The 25,930-nt window shown below is 39.2% G+C and overlaps 2 protein-coding genes across 2 annotated transcripts in view; both read right to left on the reverse strand.

Moving 5' to 3' along the window:
• LOC114562449 (storkhead-box protein 2) overlaps positions 1–11,607 on the reverse strand; it is a 72,679-nt gene extending 61,072 nt beyond the window's left edge. Inside the window, exon 1 of the mRNA XM_028588823.1 lies at positions 11,459–11,607. Coding sequence (XP_028444624.1) covers positions 11,459–11,507 — 49 coding nt within the window. The 5' untranslated portion in view covers positions 11,508–11,607. The remainder of the gene's footprint in view (positions 1–11,458) is intronic.
• A 7,315-nt stretch (positions 11,608–18,922) lies between these two features.
• On the reverse strand, positions 18,923–25,442 carry LOC114562269 (trypsin inhibitor ClTI-1-like). The gene is made up of 4 exons (XM_028588585.1): positions 25,357–25,442; positions 21,398–21,489; positions 20,617–20,726; positions 18,923–19,098 (listed from the first exon to the last, which is right to left on the reverse strand). The coding sequence occupies exons 1-4, from the start codon at positions 25,403–25,405 to the stop codon at positions 19,047–19,049; spliced, it is 303 nt and encodes a 100-aa protein (XP_028444386.1). The 5' UTR covers positions 25,406–25,442; the 3' UTR covers positions 18,923–19,046.
• Between the last annotated feature and the right edge of the window lie 488 nt (positions 25,443–25,930).

The raw sequence follows: 25,930 nt of genomic DNA on the forward strand, positions 1-25,930 counted from the left end.
CTGGTTTGAGTTTTAGCAGTGTGGTTATTTAGCATTTGGTTTTATTAGTAGAGGTGTTGCATGTTTTAACAGTTATTATTTGCTGGGAATCAAGGTGATGAATTAAATAAATTATTGAAGAATCATCCTGTAGAACTTGAGTTTCTTTTAACCGTGGAAACGCTTTTTTGTTGCTGATAAAACAGGATCTCAAACAACCGTGTGACATATTTGTATAATCCATTTTAACCAGTGTAATCAATTAGTAGAGGGCTGTGAAGCAAATATTAGTGAATGCAAGCCATGCTATTACACTGATCGACAGCTGGTGGCAGCAACCCTACCTTTTCAATGTGCCTGCAAAAGGCAGGGATGAATTCTTGAAGAATTTGAAGACCAAGGATGCATCTCATGTTGCTTATTTGACAGCTCCTCGACTCCTCGGCTGAACCGGAAGTTGTTCTGTCCCTCCTCGGTGAAGGCCGTCTCAAAGCTCTTATTTCTGCCCCGAGGACCGAGGAGCGAAGAGGAATCATCGGGGAGCTATAGGCAAGGAAACACGAGAGCAGCCTTCCCGGAATCCGTGCAACTGAAGGAGTTGCTAACGCCGCCCATACAGCGGATGAATTCATTTGACGCTTCAGAGGAAAGAACGTCTCATCACTCTAAAACATATTTCCTCGTTTCCTCTCTCCTCCCGTGACATCCTCGCGTCTCTCCCATGCCTCCTCGTTGGGAGGGACTAAGACACGAGGAAGGGACGCAAGTGGAGGACTCGAGGAGAACTGCCACTGGACTCGAGGAGAACATGTCACGGACTCCACGACATTGTGAGCAAATAAACGGGCAGACACTAACAGATGTCCAACACTCAACTGCTGGATTTGGATTTCTTTCCAACATTTCTTCTTTTGTGGGTATTTACAGTATAAATAACTTTCATGTAATGCGATTTGATAATTTGACCAGTGTTGACAGAGAATTGCTGAACCAGACGCCAGCCGTGAGGAAGTACAGTGGGTCACAATTTACTGTCAACTGCTGTCATCTAGTGGACTAACAGGGCTACAGCCATAAACAGGATTTAAAAAGGTGCCATCTTCAGGTTCAAAAACATAAAATGTCATTATGAGACAAAAACACAACGCTTTGGTAAAATGTCACAGGCCCAAATTTTTTTAGCTTCATACAACTTAAACAAGAATGGAGATCTGGCCCTGTGTAAAGCCCCCTACGGACATGAAGAGAGTCGGATAAAGCTACTAGATACAGCAAAACATACTGGCTAGGGCTACAGACACATACTGTAGTTATCGCTATTACACTGGTGTCGTTTTTTAATTTTATATTTTCTGACAAAGACCAACTGCACTGGGATCATTGACTCCGTTAGAAGGCCAAGGTTTTAGACTAGCATATTAAAGATGAGTCTTAAAGGACATTCACACCAAAAGAAATTTTCCGCAGGGTTGTGCGGTGGGGGCCATGTGTCAATGAAACGGCCCATTCAACATGGCATCATGACTTTGCGTAAACATAAATGGCGTAAACATAAATGGCGTAAACATAAATGGCGTGTTATCTGTACGCATTTTGAGCTATCCACGTGTATGTCTACGCTGTATACAGCGGATGTAAACATACACACCACGTGGCGTGTTTTCGCGAGAACGTGCCGTGCTATCGCGAGAACGTCACACGCGTGTTAAAAAAAAAAAAAGGTTGGGTTTAGGAAAACATTGGGAAAGGCTTTAGTAACACAAAAAAAACGACAGAAACCCCAAAAAACGACGGTGACCAACGTCACACGCTTAGGAAAACAAACGGTCGGGTTTGGGAAAAGAACATTGGGGAAGGCTTAAAAAAAAAGAAAGAAAAAAATAAACGGTTGATAAACGCCACACGCGGGATGCAATCCCGGCTTTCCTGGGTGAAAGTCCTGTGTTTTACCCATCCACCACCCCAACCAACTCCCCTCCGTGGACTTCTGTCCTTTCATACTACTCGCTACGGCAATAATTCACACGTGACGTAGGTCAAATGGAGGCCAAACTGCGTTGATGAACACGCTAAAAAGTGATTACACGTCTTGATAACATGCCAAAATGGCATAAGAATTGGCGTGTCATACATACGCCTCTTTATGAGATCGGTCTGCACAATTACTGTTTTCCGTCAGATCGTTTATAGATAGTAACGTTTCCAACTGCACTTGAAGGCAGCTTCATTTCACAGGAGAGAGAACAGAGACGACCGAGACTGCGTTGCTGTTGCAGGAACCATTCAGCTGTTCCACAACCTCCCGGGCAGTTCAGTGCTTTGTGTACTTTCTTGTGGCAGCGATAGAGGCAGTGTTGTTTCCTGCTTCCTGTACGGGACTCTGCACACCGCCTCAAAACACACTGACAAGTCTGACCTCCGGTTACATGACTGGCTACCGCAGCGTGACGTAGGGGTTGTGTATTTTCTAAAGTTGAGTCGGTTGAGTGTCCCCACTGCGGCATCCACCGGCGCAGCCCAAACGCACTACCGCCATTCAAAATTAATGGAAAGACCTGCGTTTATGCTTTATGCTGGTTTACGCAGGCAGTCTGAACACGGCCTTAATGTGAACATACTTTACAAGGGCTTGCATTGAAACAGCTACGAAGATGGTATGCTATCGACTAACAAGAGAAGAGTTAAATGTACACTGAATTTCACAGTGAAATGAGCTCCACCCATAGTTTGTTTCTGTCCTGCAGTTGTTGTGGTCACAATGTTCAGCCCGAGTGAACGGCTGTAAAAAATCCACATCAGCAATAAAAAGCCATGCGTGTACACTAATGTGGCAGCCCCCCCCACCACCCCCCCTCTTATTTTCCTTACCACCGCCAAGGACTGCTGCTATGTTGGTGGGAAACAAGCGGAGGCATCAGCAGGCTAGCCATTTGAAACTACTCGGATTGTCACATGGTGTGGAGACAACTGTGATGTCATTGTGATGTTGCCATGAAAGCGCAAGCTATCCAGGGACTACAAGTCAACACTTCCTGTAGTTACCTACAAATCAGAGACCACATCAAATAAGCTCCCTTCGAGGCTGTACTGTAAACCATTTCAAAAAGGGATTAAGGGGTTAATTACAGCCAGAGCGGAAAAGAAAACCAATTGAATTGTTGTGGTTGTTGATGCAGCTGTTATGTTTTTTGCTTTGGTGACACTGTGAAACCCTGTCCTGTCAGCACACAGCTTTGAATTTCAAATTAAATTAATTAAAAGGTTACAAAATTGAGAGTCGGGCAAACAAAAAGAGAAGAAGACGAAGATAGAGTGAGGTAAAGGGGCAGGAAACTCCATGCCTGCAGGTACACACAGCTGGCACCCCCACACACACACACACACACACACACACACACACACACACACACACACACACACACACACACACACACACACACACACACACACACACACTAAGTAGTAACAAGTAATTTCCTCCTGATGAAAGGAACAGCTCAATTACTTTCAAAATTCACTTCATCTGTCTGTACACGATCAAGTGTGTGTGTGTGTGTGTGTGTGTGTGTGTGTGTGTGTGTGTGTGTGTGTGTGTGTGTGTGTGTGTGTGTGTGTGTGTGTGTCCGTGTATAGAGACACAGACACACAGAAAGATGTGTAGCAACCACATAGTTGTTGTAACTTGATCTTCTGACTAATGGCAGCTACACTGTTCACTGCAGCACACATAGCTGTTTAAGTGCCCCGGAGCCAAACTCAGACACCCAAAGAGGCTCTTATTAATACTGCTGAGGAGAGCTTTACAGGGCGGGACAGGGCAGGGCAGGAGACAAGCAGGGTAAGTCAGGAACAGTCGGGCAATATTCTATATTCAGTATGGCTGAAACGATTCCTCGAGTAACTTGAATGATTCGATTACTAAAATAATAATAATAACTTTATTTAAAGACTCAAGGTCCAAATATAAAAGTACACACAACATACCACAGACAGAAGGGTACACCCAAACACAAAAAAACATACAGACACACTGTCCATCACAAAGTACACAGAGGGAACATACAAAACATACATACCTACATACATACATACACAGACACAAAGATAGTTATACACAATACTTAGAACATATGCAAATGTGTATGCCAGTGTTTCCAGAGTTTGGAAGTAAATCTGGCATCACTAAGTGCAGGGTTAGTTAAGACAGTTAAAATTCTATTCTTTGACTCTGTTAATCGGCACCTAAATTTGTACATAAAATTCCTCAGCACAGCATGGAAGGTGGGAACATTACTCGTCACAAACAAATGACTAGCACTGGTCCATCTTGGATACTTCGACAAAATTCTAAATGCATCATTGTATGCCACCTTTATCTTATTTATCTTCGCTTTACTATAGCTGCACCATAGGTGAGCTGTATAAAGTGGTGTACAGTATGCTCTAAAAAGAGACGTTTTAACTTCTTCAGTACACATATGAAATTTACGTGCCAACATATTTGCCTGTCCATATCATTTACAACACTGGCGCTGTATGTCATCATCATCACAAAAATCATCCCTAATAATGTGGCCCAAATATTTTGTTTTAGTAACTACATTTAGCTCTTGCCCTGTCAAATAAAAAGACGGAAAGCATAGCTTCCCGTCCTCCTTAGTTCTGACAATCATTACAACACTCTTTTTTGCATTGAATTTGATGTCATACTGTAGTCCATAGTTTGAACAGACACTAAGCAATTGTTGTAGGCCAGCACTATAAGGAGACATAACAATTAAATCATCTGCATACATCAGATGATTAATACACCTATCTCCCACCATACAACCAGTTTTACACACTTCTAATGTCCTAGAAAGATCATCCATATACAAATTAAAAAGAACAGGCGACAATATTCCACCTTGTCTAACCCCGTTGGTAACTGGGAAAGGATCTGATGTAATCTTGCCCCATCTAGCTTGCATTGTTTGATGGGAGTACCAATAATGCAAAATACGTGCATCCTCGATGCAAAATGCTTTGCCTCGAAGCTTCGTTTAATTGATGTTACCAACGTTGTATCGCTCGCGGCGTTTCCGCACGGAGGATTATTACTGTCGCACACCGGGCTGACGCTGTTGGCGACACGTCCCATGAAGACTGATTACAAAATGAAGAAAGTCAGCGTAAAGAGTGAGGGGCTAAGAGAAGAGACAGGCTGGAGAAAACGACAGGAAGTGTCCGAAGTTTGGAATCAGTTCAAACGTGATTCAAACGAAAATTCACACTGTACAGTGTGTCTACAATAATAGCACGACATCAATGCTTCAGCATCTCTACAGAAAACATAGAGTCTAACTTAATCATCCATTCCACGAAGCGGACCCGACAAAAGTAAATCACAGAGTCGTAGGGATGATGAAACTTCACCAAACACAACAACTACCAAAAACAAAGACAAGAAAATACGTAGTGGTGACCACAATTTGATCTAAAGAGCCGACTTGTTGACTATCCCTTCGGAAAAACTGCCGATTGTTGCGCACCATTTTCTCTCACTCTCTCTCTTCACGGAGAAACAGCTGATCAAGGGGGCGCCTGGTTTGCTCACCTGGTAGAGCGAGCACCGCATGTACAGAGGCTCGGTCCTCACCGCAGCGGTCGCAGGTTCAATTCCGGCCAGCAACCCTATGCTGCGTGTCATTCCTCCTCTCTCTACCCTTTCAATCTAAGCTGTCCTGTCAAATAAAGGCCTAAAAATGCCACACACAAAAAAATCCTAAGAAACAGCTGATCAACGATCTACTAGCATAGGTGTAAAAGAGCTGTGTGACACTGTAATCAAATATAACTAATAACTAATATTTACACATAGGCCTATATACAGATCAGTCTCAGGTTGAAACTTAAGGTAATGTTTATGTATGTTTAATGTATAGTTTGAGGTTGTTATTGCATTTCACAAAATGTTTTCTTTAAAAACAATGTAATATGGCACTTAAATGCACTTAATATGTTTAGTTTTTTTGAGAGATGATATTGTAAGCAATGTAGGCAATACAAATTTTGCTTTTTCCAAACTACTGTATATTATTGCTCTTCAATGAAACAAAAGTATTTTGGAATAATCGATAGAATACTTGATTACTAAAATAATCGATAGCTGCAGCCCTAATATTCAGCGTTTCCGCTAGTAGTCTAATTCCGTGTTTTGGTCCAGTTGGTTTTAAAGCGCACGTAGAGTTGCCTATATGCGTGAAAACCACAGTTTGGACCACTCGGCATTGAGAGGCGGCGTCATCCCGAGCCGAGACACTCTGCTGTGCAACAGTCTTTCACACTATGATGGTTCAACTTTGCTATGAATCCGTGGTTCCCATGCATGGTGCGGTCCATTACACTACTGTCTAATCAACATTACTGACAATTTAGTGATCAATAGAATGTTTTTCAAAACAGAAAACATTTCACTTCATAACACTTTGTAATTATAACACAATTATGTATAGTATTATGTAGGTGACCACCAATACATTTTTCAATTTAAGAGCAAAATGTGCTCCTTGGGAAAAAAAGGCTTGATGGTGTTTTAAGCCCCCAACGTCTCCTTCCAGGCAGCGCTGCGACCGTTGACTTCAAGGCACCTAACCCTAATCTTAACCCTAACCATTGCCTAATCCTAGTGCCTTCCAGGCAGTGCTGCCCATTGCTATAAACCTATGTGTGCTAATTGTATAGCCCACTTGTTCTTGATAGGCTGGAAACAATAGACAGCGCTGATGGTTAGCTTAGCACGCATATAACCATAACACTGCTTATTGTTGTTCAATAAAAGAATCTATTAAAGTTCTACTGACGAATAACTTAACATTTGTATTCACTGTATATGCCTGTCTGCTTATTATAAAAACAAAATGTTTATATTTTTTGTATATTGTATTGTTTGTATAAGATGGAGTTTGAATGAATTACCCAACATTTCCAGTTAATTCCCGTAAATTCCCATTAATTCCCATAATTTCCCATTAATTCCAATAATTTCCATTCATTCCCATGAAAGTTTCCAAATTGGAATGTTTCCAAAATTCCATAGCTTCATGGAAAGTTTCTGGAAAATTTCCGCCCCTTTGCAACCCTATTTGTGAGCATGTGTGTGTGTGTGTGTGAGAGTATTTGTGAGGCTTGTGTGTGTGTGTGTGTGTGTGTGTGTGTGTGTGTGTGTGTGTGTGTGTGCATGCCTGTGGTGGTGGGGAGAATAAGACCTTTATTTATGGCAGCAGTGCCTTTCTTCTCTTTAATCAGAGCAGAAAACCCCAACAAATGCAAGCATTCTCTCTCTCTCTCTCTCTCTCTCTCTCCCCACTATTACTGCAGGCTAAGGAAGAAGGGTTTCACTATAGAAAGGAGAAAACCAGCTCGCTCTGTTATCAATACAACAGTTACGTAAGCTTTTACACTTTTCTAACTACTCCTCTACTTCTAACATGTAGGAAACCATGCATGCTTCATGAGTGTAACTATGAAGTGGATACAGAAAGTATTCAGACGGCTTCACCTTTTTCACGTTTTGTTACGTTGCAGCCTCATGATAAAATTGTTGAAATAGTTTTTATCCTCATCAATTTTCTATCTAACCCATAACGACAAAGCAAAAACAGGATTTTAGACTTTTTTTCAAAATGAATAAAAAAATTTAAAAAAATACAAAACAAGACATGTCACATTGACGTAAGTATTAAGACCCTTTGCTATGATCACTGAGACTTAAGTCTGGTGCCTCCCATTTCTCTTGATCATCTTTTCGATGTTTCTGCACCTTGATTGGAGTCCACCTGTGAATTCAGTTATTGGACATGATTTGAAAAGACACACACCGGTCTAGATGGGGTCTCACAGCAGACAATGCACTTTAGGGCAAAAACCAAACCATGATGTGGAGGGCACTGCCTGCGAAACTCCGGGACAGGATTGTGTCGAGGCACCGATCTGGGGAAGGCTACAAGACAAATCTGCTGCGTCAAAGGTTCTCAAGTGCACAGTGGCCTCCTTAATTATTACACAGAGGACGTTTGGAACGGCCGGGGACTCTTTGTAGAGCTGGCCGCGCGGACAAACTGAGCAATTGGGGGAGAAGGGCCTTTGTGAGAGAGGTAACCCAAGAACTCAACTGAACCCAACTGTACCCAACTGTTGTGTATTTTGGGCCACTACGAGCTCCTTAGTTGAGATACACCTGATGGATTGTGGGTAACTTTAGCTTCCGTTGTCTGTGTTAGCTATGCTGCAGTAAAAAGACATGCTGTTGGGCTAACAAACTTCATTAAAGGTTAATATTCCATAGTAGTCTGGGTTAACATTGACAGGGTGTTCCCTACCATGATTAGGCTAAGGTGCAGCACCCGAGCCGTTTTGGGAATACCCTAAGACAAATGAATGTAAAATCCATGTGAGCATCGAAACTAACTCAATGACTTGTAGTAGGACTTCTTTAGCTTTGTCTTTAAGCTTTTGGAGTGTTATGTATTTATAAATCGGCCTTAGCTACTGGACACAGATATGGCAATAATAACGGTGCAAAATGATGTAAAATTGTGTGAAATTTCTTTTAATTGAAAAACGTACCATTTTCTTTAAAGTGCTCATATTATGGTCATTTTCAGATTCATAATTGTATTTAGAGGTTGTACCAGAATAGGTTTATATGGTTTCATTGTCAAAAAACAACATGTATTTGTTGTACTGCACGTTGCTGCAGCTCCTCTTTTCACCCTGTGTGTTGAGCTCTCTGTTTTAGCTACAGAGTGAGGCATCGCACTTCTGTTCCATCTTTGTTGGGAGTCGCACATGTGCAGTAGCTAGGTAAGGACTACTAGCCAGTCGGAAGCATGAGGGAGTGCCACGCTAGCAGCTAGGCGAGCATTATAACGTGGGTTACAAAGTGACGAGCGTTCGGCACTGAAGTGAAGGCTGGACTACGATAGAGCTGTTTGGAGCAGTTGGTGAACAGTGTTTTCTGTTGGAGATGGTAAGTCCCTTTGGGGGGGGGCTTTGGGCTTTTTCATTTTTAAAAGGGAGGACCGCTAAACCCCTCGCCAAATACATGCACCTAAAGGCCGTTTTACAGTCGCCGCATCCAAGCTTGCACGCACCAATGTGACGTCAAAATGACGTAGATCCCCCCACGCAGTTTTTTTTTTTTTTTTTTTTTTTTTTTTTATAAACGAGGCCCCTCATCTGTTTGCATTACTGCCACGGAGTTTAAAACATCATATCATATGTCACATTCAAGAGAAGCCAAAGCATAAAAGTTGTTAATCACAAAAAGAAAAGCCAAAGCACTGTAAGAGGAGCATAGCATACGGGCCAGATGCAAAAAAAAAGAGCCAGAGAACCCTTCCAGAGCAGACTGCAGAGAAGGTGAAATATTTTTAGATCTAAAAGATGTGAGCAAGATCATGGCAGGGAAAAAAATACATTTTGTATTGGTATAGGATTTCTTTTTAAAAGCTTGGAAGGAGAGAACACAAACAAAAGAGACTGGTACTTTGCAATTTGTCAGAAGCGTAGCCATCAGTTAAAACACAATATCCTGAAATCGAAATCAGTTCCTCTAAATTTGTAGAATTACAACCAAAGGAATGTGTATTAGCAGTAGGATTGCAAAAGGTCAGACAATTTCTTTTCTTTTTTTTTTTATTGCTGAAATAATGTGACAGAAAGAATGAAGTGTGAAATATATAGATAGAAGATACAGACAAATATATCTAGCATTGAGGGTAGGTTAAGCTCTGGAATTTCCGTAAGCATTTTGTCTGGATACACAAAAAAGCAAGGTTTACGGCTATGTTTGGGGGAAAAAGTATGTCCATTTAATTGAAATTTAACCATGCACTGCATTCAGCAGTGCTCTCTTCCTTCACATCTACAGATCATTTGCCAGCATCCCATTAAATAGGAATTCAGTCAAATTACAACCTTCTGCAACCAGTGAATTCTCCCATCACATGTGCAGCCCACAATACTGCCAACACTACCGCACTGTCTAGGCCAAAGGACTACATCAGGGTTTTCCCCTGCCATTATAAAGTTTAGGTGCAGCACCCGAGCCGTTTTGGGCAGCACCTAAACCGAATGAATGCAACTAAAAGACTTTTCTCAGATCTAACAATTGTAGTTGGACTTCCATAGCAAGTTTTGTCTCGAAGCTTTTTGAGTGTTAATAATTTACTGTATTATCTGTTCTAGCTATTCCAGAATTTTAGACACATATGATGCTAATAACAGTCCAAAATGATGTGAAAAAGAGATGCAAAGCTACCACAGAGACCCTAAACAACCCCAAAGAGAACACAAATGACCAAAAAAGAGACACAACACAACTACAAAGAGAAACAAAAACCCACAAAAAGACAAAATCAGAAACAAAATGTATGGAGAAATTGCATCTTTGTTGTTAACAACAACATATTCTTGAGGAAGGACACCTAAACTTCCCACAAAATACATGCACCAAAGTCTTCAACAAAGCTAGGGAAAACACTGTACATGCTTTCATATAAGTTTTGATTATATATCTGCATTAAATATATATTTTATAAATTTCAGTTAACCAACAGATAGTTTGCCTAAAGCAAAGTACACAGTTTATAACTTGTTAACAACTCCTGCTAGTTGTTGCTACCGAGCTGTTACCATGTGGGATAGCTTGATTTTGTGACTTTTTCAATAGGAATGGCAATAAAAAACAAAAACATACATACATATATATATATATATATATATATATATATATATATATATATATATATATATATATATATATATATATATATATATGTCATGATGATTCTTGTGAAATCTTTCCACCTGGGAGTCTTTTGACCAAATCAAATCAGTTCACAGATAACTTTTTCCTTCAACATTTGAATGGTGTTTGTATTATGCCACTAGTAAACTGTATGACAATAACAAAGTAAAGAAACAACATTTTGATTTTTGGGACAGTTTGCATTCACTTTGGGAGGTTAAAATTGTAGTCAGTCTGGAGCCCTGGGGGGAGGTGAGTAAGTGATTGCTTCATGATGGAATGCTCCCTTGTTCTGAACATGTACAGGTACAAAAAGGTGCCCATATAAAATGTAAAAAGCTGTAACTAACCTAAACAAAATTATTTGGTATAAACTAATTGCATTTGTCCATCCACCTCAATGATTTAAAGCAATTATAATCAAGTTCTCCTATGATGTGATTGCTTCTTAAAATGTTCAATGTGGCTCTTGCCACTGGAATTTCTGACTAAATAGCTAGTTTTAGAATTGACCCTGAATGCAACAGAGAAATAGTCCAACACCCTATGATGATGATTACGATGGGCAGCATCAATGTCTCCTGCTAAATGGAGGTCGTCGTGTCGCATAGTGTCAATGAAAACACTATCACACCGAAATGTGTTGGCCTAAACCTAAGCAGACATGTGTGGGTGTAGAGGCCTTACCCAGGTATTTGATGGTGAATCCCCGTGGCGGATTGAGGGACCTCCGCATCCATCCCTCCCTCAGCACCTCCAGATGGTCCTCCTTCCCCTGGATCAGCAACACATGTTCGTCTATCCATCCCAGGAAGAAGGTCTCGGACACTGCCTCGGTAATCCTCTGGTTCCACACGTGTTGCTGGGTATTCTCTGCTTTGAAATCGGCAAAAATCTCGTAGCCGGTGTGGTGTCTTGGCAGCGCGTCGCTCTCTGACACCCCGGCCGCCCCCACCGCCTCCCCAGCCCCGACCCTGGACAGCACTATAGCCAGGGAATGAGGAGCTATCTGCAGGAAAGACTCCATTGTCGCGTCGCCCTTCTAGCTGCCTATCGAATGTAGTATTATCATTGTATTTATCTATCTGAGACACCGTCAGGCTTAATGGGAAACAAAGCTACGCTCTGCAGCAGCATCAGCCGCATAGCCTACAACTGTGTTTTCCATGAAGCTAGCCTGCTAGCTCCAGTTAGCTACCTAGCATTACCTGAAACCCATTCCCACACGTTTAGGTCCGTCTTCTTCTCCGGACGTAATATATCGCCCCGTAACCGTACCCGGTATTTACTGAAGACTCATGTCGAGCGCCGTCCACTAGAAACGAGACATGACATTCGTGCTTTTTCGGTGAAACTTAAAGTACACCTCGCTGTGTCAGGTACCTTGGAATACGGCTATAGCTAGCTGGATGCTAACGTGTTAATGAATTCACCCAGGCAACAGATGCGGAGAGCCCCTCTCTTCTCATCGCCAGGCAGCAACCGGGTCTCAGGGGACACCTGTGTCTTTATTTATTATTATTATTTTTTACAGCCTTCACGGTTAACAGCAGTATCTCTCCAGCCGCCGGTGAATATTGTCCTGGATCGCGCCTGACACGCTTCGGTACGGTGCGCGAGAACCCAGCTGGATGCAGAACCGTCTCATCCAGGTACAGTGATGGCAGGCATCGTTACGGAGCTGCGTAAAGGCAGCGTTAACGAGACTGGATACACTATCTTCCGGCCACATTTTCAAATTAAGATTTATAACGCAACAAGTCGTTTAGGAACTGAACCAGTTAGCCATTCATATGCAGCCAGCAAGAAACGTATAAGAGCCCTTAAAGCCAATAATGTTTAAAAAGGTCTTTTTTTTACTATTAAGCACAGATGGTACCCCTCTAACGAAGTATTTTCAGAGTAGTATTAACGTTACTGTAAGAAACTAATGGCTATAATGCTAATGTATGTCAACATACTGACACATTTGGAGAAAGAAGATAAACTAACGTCACTTGTCAGACAAACTCATAGTCAATATCCTATAGCAGAGATCTTCAACAGGGGGTACGGGACGCCTAGGGGGTCCTCAGAGTTACTGCAGGGGGGGCTCCAAATTATTGTTAATATTTAAAAATTAAAAAATCAAAATGTCTTAACATGAATCCAACATATTATTAGCAAATATGCTGTATATCCCAATTGATGGTAGGCTTACTGGCCTATGGGTAAGGTAGTCATTAAGATAGCCATCCACCGACACAGTTAACAAGGATTTACTGTGCCACATGTATGGTTAACATTAAAACATGATTTATAAAATCATGCTGACAATTATTACTTTAAAAGCTTAGCATACTAAGCACTTTAAAGGTATGTATAAAGGCTTTAGGCCGCCCTACACTTTATTGTAGGCCCAGTTTAATATGCAACTTCATGTTTTACAATATTAGTAGTAGGGGGTCCCTGCTCCGTCTCTCTTTCAGTTAAGGGGTCCTTGGTTTAAAAAACGTTGAAGAACCCTGTCCTATAGCCTTCTTTGAGGATGTTTAATGTTAATATTAGCAACTGCTCTCTGAACAATTCCAAACTTTAATTCAATATTGATGGATCTGGACACTTATCGTACCTAAAAAAATAGCAAAAAATATACATATTAATGCAGTGTCACATACACAGGTAAATGCACTTTGTGACATTCACTGATAATCAGTCGAAATCCTCTTTTAGACTAGGCCTACTTCAGAAATACACGTATTGTATGTTTTATTTAGTTTTTCTTTGTCTTTTACATAGTTTCACATTACTGCAAAATGATGCTTCTAAATTATGCAAGTTGTAATGAGTTATTGTAACATAGCATGCTTTCTGAATAGTCCACAATATGTTCTTCTTACATCTTTTTCTAAAAAAACATATCCTGTTCCTCCCCTCCCTACTTACACTTCCGTTTTCCACGAGCAGAGATAGGATTACTGACCTGCTGGCAGCAGTTTGGGGTTAACGTTAGCTTTTAATTAACAACTACTCATTCATAATGTAGGTTAGCTGTAGGTCTGTTATTGTTTTGGTGATTAACCTTACAAACGTTAGCTTTTTTTAGCCATTAGCCTCTTCGCTATTGCGGACAAGATAAGATAGACTTTATTAATCCCACACTGGGGAAATTCTTGTGCTACAGCAGCTCAAAAGAAAAAAATGTACACACACAAATAAAACAAATACACATTAAATAGACATAGGAGAAAAAATATACAAAAAGTATTATAAGAAATAGAAAAAATATACTTAGTTATAATAATAATACCGTAGGAATAATACAAACATATTTACACAATAAACACCCTTATATAAACCGACAGTATATATACACAAATATACAGATGAGCTCGAGAGACAACATGGTAAGAATGATAATATAATATGATAATAAACATTGCATCAAGAAGTGCTTTTCACTGATTAGCCACAGGAAGTGAAACGTCATTTTCTGAGACTATATTTTGGTTAATGTGGACTGTGGCCTTAGTGCAACTAAGATAAACCTTATGTCTCCGTGGTGCAACCAAACAACACAGTTTTAGTATCAAAGTAACTAGTTTTCAACGTATCGTTTAGTGTAATAGTTTTTCATGTAAGGCAAGTTCTCAATGGTTTGAGTGGACTTATATCGTTGACCATATAGCTCGATTTGGTTTTGGAAATACTTTCCTTAACTGGATCAAACTATTACATCTTAATCCTATAGCGGAGGTACTAAGGACAAATGAAGTGGTGTCTGAGCCCTTCAGTATTACAAGATGTTGCCCCAAGGTTCACCTCTATCACCACTTCTGTTCATATTAGCTATTGAACCACCAACAATTGCAGTTAGATCTTGTAGATCTTATTGACAACAGAGGCCATAAAATAGCTCTTTTTGCTGACGACAAAATTTTATTCTTTAAAATAATGAAACACATCCATACCAGCACTGTTAGATCTAATTGGCCTGTTAGTATGTCCGGACATAAAGTAAATGCTTCAAAATCATCACTAATGCTGCTTAACGGAAATGAAAGATAATATATAAACCAATATTTATATACTTTCAAGATGTCATCTGATTTTACATATTTGGGCATCAAAATAACACCTCATTTAGAAACTACAGCACCAACAAACTATGAAGTAATTACGAACTCAGTACATAAATCTATAGAAAGATGGATGCCCTTAACTATATCCATGATAGGGAGAATACATTTATTAAAAATGAGCATATTGCCTAAACTTGTATATGTATTTATTTGAAAATATCCCTCTGGCGCCACCTGCAGGAATGTTTAAGAAACTCAGAGCACTCTTCAGGAAATGTATATGGAATAAGAAATCCTTAAATCTTAAATCTGCCTATCTCTGCTGTATCTTCCATTTGATACTAGGGGGCTGAAATGTCCAAATCTTTATTGGTACTATTTGGCAACACAATTGAGAACTATAATGTTCTATTTTTCTTCTGGAGATGCTCCGTCTTGAATAGACAGAGTCATGCTCCTTGTTTTTTACAGTCTATGATGTGTACCTGTATTCAGCCAAGCTAAAGTACTTAAGAACACATACTGCTCCTGTTGTAGTTCTCAATATGGTTAATGTATGGTATGACGTGAAGAATATATGAACATATTGGACTATTTAGCCCAGTGTGGGGCAATGTTTCATATAAACCAGGCAAGCTGGCTGCAGGATTCCAGATATGGTCAAAGAAAGGAACAAGTAAAGTAGGCAACCTCTTTAAAGAAGGGATTCTAATGACATTTGAAGAAATCTCTCTACTGTAAAACATTACACAGAAACATTTTTTGAATATGTCCAAGTGAGAAACTTTATTTCTTCTATAAAAAAAAAAAAAAACAATCAGTCGGGATTCCTGCACTCTCATTCTCAGAAGAAATTATAACAAACAATTGCAATGAGAGGGGTTTGATTTCATCAATATACAACTGGCTTGCATCTGGCTCTAAAGAAACATAGACAGTTAGACTTGAGACATGGAGGGCTGACTTAAAAGAGGACATTTCAGAAAACAATTGGAAGAAAACTTGTGACGCATCACAGAAAGAAAAAAAAAACCCCTCCAATTTAAAGCTACTCCTGTTGCGATCTAAGTGGCGTTGGACTCCAAAGCAGAGAACGTGAGCTGGTTGGTAAGTGCAAAAAGTTTATTTGAACAAAAAGCGTCTCAAGCAGGAGCAGTGGTGGCAGGGAGCTGGCCGGCTGAATCTGAAACCCCAAGAATATAAATGTATTGATTTTGCTATACTACAGGCATGTTCACAATGTGATGTTCACATTGTAAAAAGTTAATTTCCCATCCAGGCCTGGGACTCACATTCACTTATGGTTTGATAAAGTACTTATTAGGCTTTAACTTTTTATTGTGCTTACGATAACCTCTTTTATTTTTGATTTATGTTAATGATTTGTGTAAAGTTTCCAATGTTCTGTCAAATCTACGCCGTAGCTATGTGGAGACACGGACCCTACGCTGAAGGCTGACATGCACCTCTCTAAAAATGTAGCTGCAATTCGTGGCGACAAACGTCGCTCACAGCAATCTTAAATATCTGGTTTCCACAATCAATAAGGAACTGCATAAGCTTTCTGTGTGGTTTAAAGCAAACAAATTATCTTTGAATGTAAAAAAAAATAACTTTTTTTTTATTTAATAGAAGGAAAATTAAAATGAATATCAAGGATGTAGAGGTGATTATTGATAATAACATAATTTGTTTAATTCTCCACACAGCAGAGTTTGTCTTTGAAGCAATTCATCATCAGTTTTCTCGTACATTTAATGTGTCAATATGCTGCCATGTCATATAATTTGTCAAACTATATGATGTCATATCCTATCATATGATGTCATGTCACAAAGCATGATGTCAAATATAATGTCATGTGAAATGATGTCATGTCAAGTATTATGATGTCATATCATATAGTGTCATGTAATATGTCAAGCAATATGATGTCACATACATCATATGATGTCATGTCATATAATGTTATGTCATTTACTGTCATTGCATATGTAGTCATTGCAAGTATTATGATGTCATATCATATTATGTCATGTAATATGTCAAGCAATATGATGTCACATACATCATATGATGTCATGTCATATAATGTTTTGTCATTTACAATGATGTCATTGCATATGAAGTCATGTATTATGATGGCATATCATATGATGTTATGTAATATGACAGACATCATATGATATGTCATATAATATGTCAAGTAATATGATGTCTTGTCATGACATTATATGATGTCATGTAATATGATGTTACCATGGATTATGATGTCACATCATATGATGTGATATCATATGATGTATTTTTAATTCATGAAGGCAAATAATGAATCTACAGTATCTACATAATATGATAATAATGACAAAATATGTTAACCTAAAAAAATGATGAGATGTAAGCACTGGGATGGTAAGGGTGCTTAAATGAAAAATAAATGCACAGGCAAGATGAGGAGAGGTGTTTAATATGATGCCATGTCATATGATGTCATATCATTAGATTGTTTGTCTCATATTATGATGTCATTTATGATTTTATGTCATGTAATATGATGCCATATAATATGATGTCATTGCATATGATGTCATGTCATGTATTATGATGGCAAATAGTTAATTTACAGTAGTACAGACAATGATAATAATCACAAAATATGCTAATCATAATCATATCATAAGATGTCATGTATTATGATGTCATATATGATGTCAAGTCATGTAGTATTTCATGTAAAATGATGCCATGTCACATATTATGTCATATCATGATTTCATTTTATGATATAGCATTATCATTGATAAAATCAGTGATAAGGATGCGTAAATGCATGAGTGCAGCGTGTAATGTGATGAAAAGATGTTGCATAGCTGAGAGCAAAACAACAATGCACAGGCAAGATGAGGAGAGGTGTGTAATATGATGCCATGTAAAAATAATTAATGACTTGAGACTTGACTTGGACTTGTAATTTAATGACCTGAGACTTGACTTGAGGCATGATAACTCGGATTATGTACTCATAAATTTGAATGTTATATATCAATAAATATAAAATAATATAATTTAATGTTGTCACGTTTCCGTCTAACTATCAAGTATGCCATGGTAGCAGCTCAACCTGTGAATCACGATTGGACGACTAAAAAAGGGTCCCTGGTGTGTGATTGTCATGATTGGATGTCAGTCAAATTGCCACAACACTGGCAACGTGTAACATCAAAGACAACTGCTGAAGCCGTCTGGCTTTTTGTTAGGCCCATAACCATTGACCAAACTAAATAAATGGGAGTGAATAACAGTGAGATATGTACCATAAGGATCTGTAATTTTATCTATATGTTTAAAGGATATGTCCTTTTTAATTGATATTGTGACGATGAAGAATGGAAAGTGTCCTATTCACCTGCTCAGAAGCCTAATATCTGCAGTATCTCGGTCTTTTGTAAAAAAAAAAATAATAATCAGCCAAGATCAATTTAAGATAAGAAAATATTTTGCCTCTTCTAACTGGATGGCTTAATCCTCAAATATTATGTTAAAAGAAATCCATTATTTACCATCTTTAACATACAGTGTTTGGAAACAGGATCCTACCACCCCTGTCTCAGACTTTAAATAAAAAACAGCATGTCTAGTTGTTCTCAAAGGGAAATACAAAAAGGGAATACAGGGAAAATTGGGGTAAAGAAAGACGTCACAACCTGGAGTTAAAGGTATCTCAAAATGATGGTACTACTAACACAGCCCTTATTATAGTATCATTGTTGGTTCTACAATAAGGGTTGTATGTGCAAAACATAGTAGAGGCACCCATTTAAAAAAATGCTCATTTTCCACAAGTGCTTAAATAAGGTGTCTCTCTAGCATGGCCTATGGGCAATTGACCACTAAATGTGTGAAATATAGAACTAGAAATGCCGCTTTACTTTCAATAATTGTTTTTTAAAATCTGTAAAATCTGTTCCTTTATAGGAGTGCAATACGAAAAGTACCCCCAATACCGTATTTACTGACTGGTCTAAACTGGTGTATACATAGCTAAGGTGTTTGAGTACTAAAGGATGAAAGAGAGACACAAACACAGGGGACATGTTGCAGTACGCAACTTTATTGAGAAGGCCACATACAGGGACAGGATATAATATGTCTATTACACAGCCAGACACAGGTGTGTGTTTGTGTGTGTGTGTGTCCATGGGCACCACAGTCCGTTAAGGAGGGCACTCCCCTTTGCTCGCAATTTTCACATTCGTCTTTTGGAGGCTGAAAAAAAATTAATAATATATAAAAAACAGTACGCATTATAGCATTTTGGCTTGTCTTATGTGTGTGTGTGTGTGTGTGTGTGTGTGTGTGTGTGTGTGTGTGTGTGTGTGTATGGGGGTATTCTTGTAGCAATAATACAAGCAAAAACAGGATTACACGTTTTAATGACTTTTCAATAAAGGAGTGACCAGCAGCTCTTTAGCACTGCAATCAGTGACACAGTGTTTGCTGAAACACAGATGCCATAAATTAAATATTCTGTTTGTGGCTAACATTCATGCAATGGATGTATGTGATTCTCATCTGTATTTGATTATTAGGGGTTTGCTATCATTAGCGTCCAGCCTGTTTCTGTAAACAAATTTATATTATGTAACATTTGAGCATGCAGGGAACGAACACATTATCATTAACAGAGTGTAAAAGGTCTTTATGATAGTGACAGCAGCATGCATTTTTCACTATATTTTCAGTCGGCAACCTGCACCAGGCTAATTCGGGCGTTAGATATGAGTTGCATACTGTGTACAAAATGCTTTAACTTAACCTGCAGATATAAAGTTAGCCTAAAACTGACATTCGGATATTTGACTTGGTAACAAAATGCTTGCTGTAAACATAATTCCGGATAATGTTAGCTTAGTGTCAAGATCCCACTGTTCCCATTCTTCCTATTGTATCCACTTGTATCTTCGTAAAATCTCAGTTTCTCGGTTTGGCAGCTTTAAGTTATGGGTTCTTTACATTGTTGGTAGTGAATATCACTACAGAGCAGCATTTAGGCATTTTTCTGTCGTTTGCTAGCTGACCGAATTATCGATGAGGAACACTACACGAAATACAAGTCAACGGTTAGTGGAGAGTTGTTTTACCCTGCGGACTTGAATGAGCTCTGTCTGTATGAGAGTTGCTCAGTGGCGCATGAAGCCATCATGGAGCCAACAATTTCACAAATGATCGCCACTGCTTCCGCATTGTGGTCATGTGGCCTCAACCACCTCTGAATGTGGTATGAGCGATCAGATCTCAGTGTGTCCTCAGTGCCTTCTGGGTGCATTCACACCTGTACCTGAACTGTAATAGAGCTGACAGTACGGTGCAGATTCACATGCCCACAATAATTGAAGTTGTAGTCTAAATGATAAGGTATATAGAATACGTAAATCACATGTTGTCGTAAATAGTTATATGGTCATTAAATGCTCCTTACAGAGGAGCAATATATTTATAAGCTGACTTTTTTTCCTTGTGCAGACTTTAATTTTTTTAAAAGACACAATATCACACTCTGATGTGAGTGTATCCTGTTGCAGCCTGTTTGTCAAAAATGGTAGGCAAGTGACCTCTCAAATGCTCGGAAGCCAAAACAGCTGGAGAACACTGAAAGAGAAGACTCCAACAAACATGATCAAATAAGATGCATTTTCACAATTTTCCACACACATTTTCAAATAATATTGCTACCATAATACCCCCATGTGTGTGTGTGTGTGTGTGTGTGTGTGTGTTACATGCCTGTTCAGCTGGCAGAGAACACACTCGGTGCTGTAGACCTTTCCATCACTGCCACATACTGGATCATACTCCCTGGTGCAGGTTCCGTCTTCATACTTCGCACAGCCAGGCTGGACACAAACACAGGTAGTCACATGATTATTGATTAGACACGCAGGCATTTAGGTTATCAATGTGTCATTGCATATGTCATATCATATGATGTCATGTCATATGATGTCACGTGTCACGACCTGGCTCTGGAGCCATGACAAAAGAGAGGGAGGCATAAACCGAAGGCAAAAGAATTCCTTTGCAGTACAGTATGTAAAAAGGAGGTTATTGTAATAACCACAAAATATGCTAACCTAAGAATACGATGGGGTGTAAGCATCTGATGGGGTGTAAGCATCGGTAAAGTCAGTGATAAGGGAGCCTGAAGTCAGTGATAAGGGAGCCTGAAGTCAGTGATAAGGGAGCCTGAATGCATGAGTGTGGCGTGCAGTGTGATGAAAAGATGTTGCATATCTGAGAGCAAAACCATGATGAACAGGTGAGATGAGGAGAGGTCTGTCACATGATGTCATGTATCATGAGTTCATATCATATGATGTCATGTCACATAATATGATGTCATGTACAATTTGATGTCATGAGCCCCATGTTTTAAACTATCCCAAATTGAAATTGTCAAAAAATCGACCCTTTAAAAATCAAAATCAAAATCAAACCGCCTTTTTTCAATCTGTAAACCAGTAGTCGAAATAAAAATACAGAATCAGACCCCCCCCAGAAGTCTCACCTCTTTGGTTTCAGCCAGAGGGTCTGGTTTTGGTGCGTCAGACGGCACCGTCCCACGGTCTGGGCTCACAGTCTCATACCCCTGGAAAAGGACTACACACACACACACACACACACACACACACACACACACACACACACACACACACACACACACAGGGGTTATATTTCACTCGAGTCAACAGTGACAATGCTCCATTAAGAGTACGAACAGTTTATCAAACACCTTTGTACTTCTACTGTGTACAAGAACAAGAACCCGCATTGACATAAAACATTCCCTAGCCCGGCCCTAATCTCAACCATCCCAACTAAATGTCTAATCGCCCTGATATAGGCCTATTATTGTTGTTACTATTGTTATCAAAAATAATCAAAAAATGAAATAATTGAATTACAAACACATGTATTAGTTGCCCAGGTATCAAAAAAGCCATGTAAGAAATTTTATATATTTACAGGTTTTTAAAAAAAATGCAACCATTTGAAATTAAAAACCAGCAGCCAATCAGAACGACTAGATATGTAACATTCAAAATATAATTAGGTATTATCAAAAGACCTGCTGCATGTCCCTGGTGTGAACCTCAGCACCTTTAGAAGATGACTATAATTTGAATGTCCTTTTTTGTTTGTGAAGTGACCTTGGGTGTCATGAAAGGCGCATTAAATAAAATGTATTATTATTATTATTATTATTATTATTATTACAAACACTAACAGTAGCCAATCAGAAACAGCTTAGCAATTTAACATTCAAATCTATTTTTCATTCAAGTCTAAATGTTCCAATGGAAAACAAGCTGGCACTTATCAAAGGGTAAAAGCAGAAGAATAACACACACACACGCACACACACACACACACACACAGAAAAGTATTTTGGTGATGACAAACGACTTGAAGAACGACACCTACTGCCGAATGGAAATAAGTTTACAACATTTGAAAGTTAGTGAGAGCCCTTTTTTGATGCTTTGAATAGTCTAGGTTAGAATAGTCTAGGTTAGAAGAGTCTAGGTTAGAATAGTCTAGGTTAGAATAGTCTAGGTTAGAAGAGTCTAGGTTAGAATAGTCTAGGTTAGAAGAGCCTAGGTTAGAATAGTCTAGGTTAGAATAGTCTAGGTTAGAAGAGTCTAGGTTAGAAGAGTCTAGGTTAGAATAGTCTAGGTTAGAAGAGTCTAGGTTAGAAGAGCCTAGGTTAGAATAGTCTAGGTTAGAATAGTCTAGGTTAGAAGAGTCTAGGTTAGAAGAGTCTAGGTTAGAAGAGTCTAGGTTAGAAGAGTCTAGGTTAGAAGAGTCTAGGTTAGAAGAGTCTACGTTAGAAGAGTCTAGGTTAGAAGAGTCTAGGTTAGAAGAGTCTAGGTTAGAAGAGTCTAGGTTAGAATAGTCTAGGTTAGAAGAGTCTACGTTAGAAGAGTCTAGGTTAGAAGAGTCTAGGTTAGAAGAGTCTAGGTTAGAATAGTCTAGGTTAGAAGAGTCTAGGTTAGAAGAGTCTAGGTTAGAAGAGTCTAGGTTAGAATAGTCTAGGTTAGAAGAGTCTAGGTTAGAAGAGTCTACGTTAGAAGAGTCTAGGTTAGAAGAGTCTAGGTGTGCTATCACCTGTCTTACGAGTAAATAGCAGAAAAAAACGTTTGGAGAAACGCAACCCCACATCGCGCTGTGTTTTGTGGATGTGTGAGAGTCCCGTACAGTAAACGGTGACTTCGCTGCCTCTATCGCTTCCATAAGAAAGTTTTAAAACACCAAACACAAGCCCTAAACTGGCCGGGAGTTTGGGGAACAGCTAAATGTTTACCAAACAACAAAGCACAGTCGATATATCTCGAACGTCGCTTTTCTTTCTCTCTCGTGAAATGAAGCTGCCTTCAGGTCCAGTAGGAAACGTTGAGTTCTATAAACGATCTGATGAAAAACTGTTACTGTGAAATATAAAGTTGTGCTACATTACGGGGGTAAAGAATAGAACAGGATGTCGCGGCGATTGCTTTTATTTATTTGATTTTTTTTTAAATCTGAACGCAGCTTCATGTGGTACAGAGCTCATTTAAGATGATGCTCTGACGTCCCGTTTCCATGAAGGCAGCACGGAGCTGCGCCAAACAAAGCTGACAGAAGCACAGAAGAGTTATGATACCGGTCTCGTCCAGTCGCAGTGCTGTAAACTGGCAGCTTTTAACGTTACAGACTGTTTAGTAGTTTAAATGTAAACATGTATTGTTATTGTGAATCTTTGGTTTGAACTAGCTTTCAAACAAACGCCCCCCCAAGGGCACCTCAACGCCCCCCTTTCCAAAATATTGCTCCAACGCCCCCGTTGAGAAACACTGCTCTAAATGTATTAACCTAAACCTAATTCTAACCTGAATCCTAAAACCAAGTCTGAACCCTCAATGTGCCCTTTGAAAAAGTGAGGACTGGACAAAAAGTCCTCACTTTGTAAAAAAAATGCCTTTATACCTAATATGCACACGCACGCGCACATACACTATCTCCCTCTCCCACACCCCTCACAGGCTGGTTACATTCTTACATTGCGTGAGATGCTTTTGTCCAGTGGAATGTTACCACGCCAAGTCTTATGTTCCCCTAATCTTCCTTTTGTTTTGCTGCTATTTGTGTTTTGCTTTTGCTGTCTGGCGAAACAATGTTGAAACTCAAGAGGCTACTTTAGGCTGAGAAAAAAAAATGTACAAGGACTAAATATCAGGCTACAGCATGATCAAAAAAATGTGTAAACAACTTTATTCCTTGTACACAATGGTCTGGCATATAACCTCTTTCTGACCAAGTAGTTACAGGAACGTAGTTATAGGAACAGTCTAAACAATTCTACTAACTACTCTCCCCCAAAACCAGTTTTGCCATTTGTATTCATACTGACGGTTGGCCATAGGAACTGACCTTTTGTTATTATAACACAGCCATCTAACCACCACTATGCAGAAAAGGGAAAAGACCCTGCCCTGAAGTAGGAGCTGAAAGAGTTACAGGAACTGTGGCCAGTGGAATCTAATAATCCCCAAATTGGTCTAGTCTGAACACAAGAAAAAAAGGCTTCTAGGAACGTTATGTTCTAGGAAGTGCAAAAATCCCTCCGATCAGAAAGCAGCTATTGATGGTATTGACTTCTGTCGGTTGACCTCTTTCACTAAAACTCTAGGGTACAAACAGTCGTGGGAAACTCAGCACCCTGTCATTGTTATCAGTATCTATGGTTAGGCGTCATAATAATCTGGTCTGAGTTTACATGCTTTTATACGATATCAATGTTATCTGTATGCTATTTGATTGGTTAACAAGGAAGGCTGCTTAAACCAGTTTAAATCAGCCATGGGAAGATGCCATCTGAACCACAGAATCAGTTTTTTTTTAACTGAGAAAACATGATCCATCACAATTATGGTGTTAAGTTTCACAACATGTTTATTTTTTGACTTTTATTTCTTTTGTTATAAAAACACATGAATTACATCAGTTTCATTTGACAGACGGCTTTTACATCACGAAGATGCACATTTTTTTATCTTATTTATAGCCTCTTCTTTTTTGTTGCTGCATTTTTACATTTAAAGAAGTTAAGCAGGTTAGCCATTTATAGCACTGTGATTACCCATTGCAAAATCATTTTATCTCTTAATGAGTCCTAAAATCTTTTCTTTTAAAAAAAATAAAATGAGTGATAATACTTGTTCTTTTTTCAATACTTTTATTGAAAAAAAATGTACTAATTTTTTAGTCATTTTTCTCGACAATGATGCAGTGTTCTACTTTATGCTGTGTATTTTCTGTGTCCTAATTCTAGACAAACCTGTTTAACAAGGAATCCACAGTGGAAAATCAACAAAAGCAACACTTTGAGCTGTTTCTGTTTTAAAGGTAAGGTAAAACGTGTTTGAGGCAGAATCTGCGACTAAATGATATGTTAAGATCATTACTTTATGCTGTTTATGAACTTACCAGAGACAGAGAGCAGCAGAGTAGAAAAGAGCAGCACAGTCAGCTTCATGGTTTCTTGTGTGTGTGTGTGTACGTGTTTCTGTTGGCAGCAGGTGTGAGTAGCACACAGCATGTTTTCCTTTTATACAAAACCTGTTGAGCTGGCTGTATTTGTATCTGTCCTCTGATTGGCTGCGCTGTAAAAGGTCAGATCATCTGATCAAGATGACACGATAATACTGTACTAGTATGTACAGTATGTGCACTACACTTGGTCGCGTGACAGGGTAGGATCATTTTTAACAGTGGAAAACAATCTGTGTTGCATTCCACAATATACAATCATTATGTGCGATTGAAAGATACCACTAGCCTGTTGAGCTGCTTGTATCTGTCCTCTGATTGGCTGCCTTGTTAAGGCCAGTTGATAGCCGCCAGATCATCTGATCAAGATAACACGACTGGATCAAAAGAATAACAGCCGGGAAATAAAACAAATATCCAGTTATATCCGCAGGCAAGAATATAGTTAGAGGGAGAACTATGTTCAAGGTTTTAGTACGAGTACATAGACAACATTATCAACATGTGACAC

This window comes from Perca flavescens, chromosome 10 (genome assembly GCF_004354835.1).
Source record: "Perca flavescens isolate YP-PL-M2 chromosome 10, PFLA_1.0, whole genome shotgun sequence".
NCBI lineage: Eukaryota > Metazoa > Chordata > Actinopteri > Perciformes > Percidae > Perca > Perca flavescens.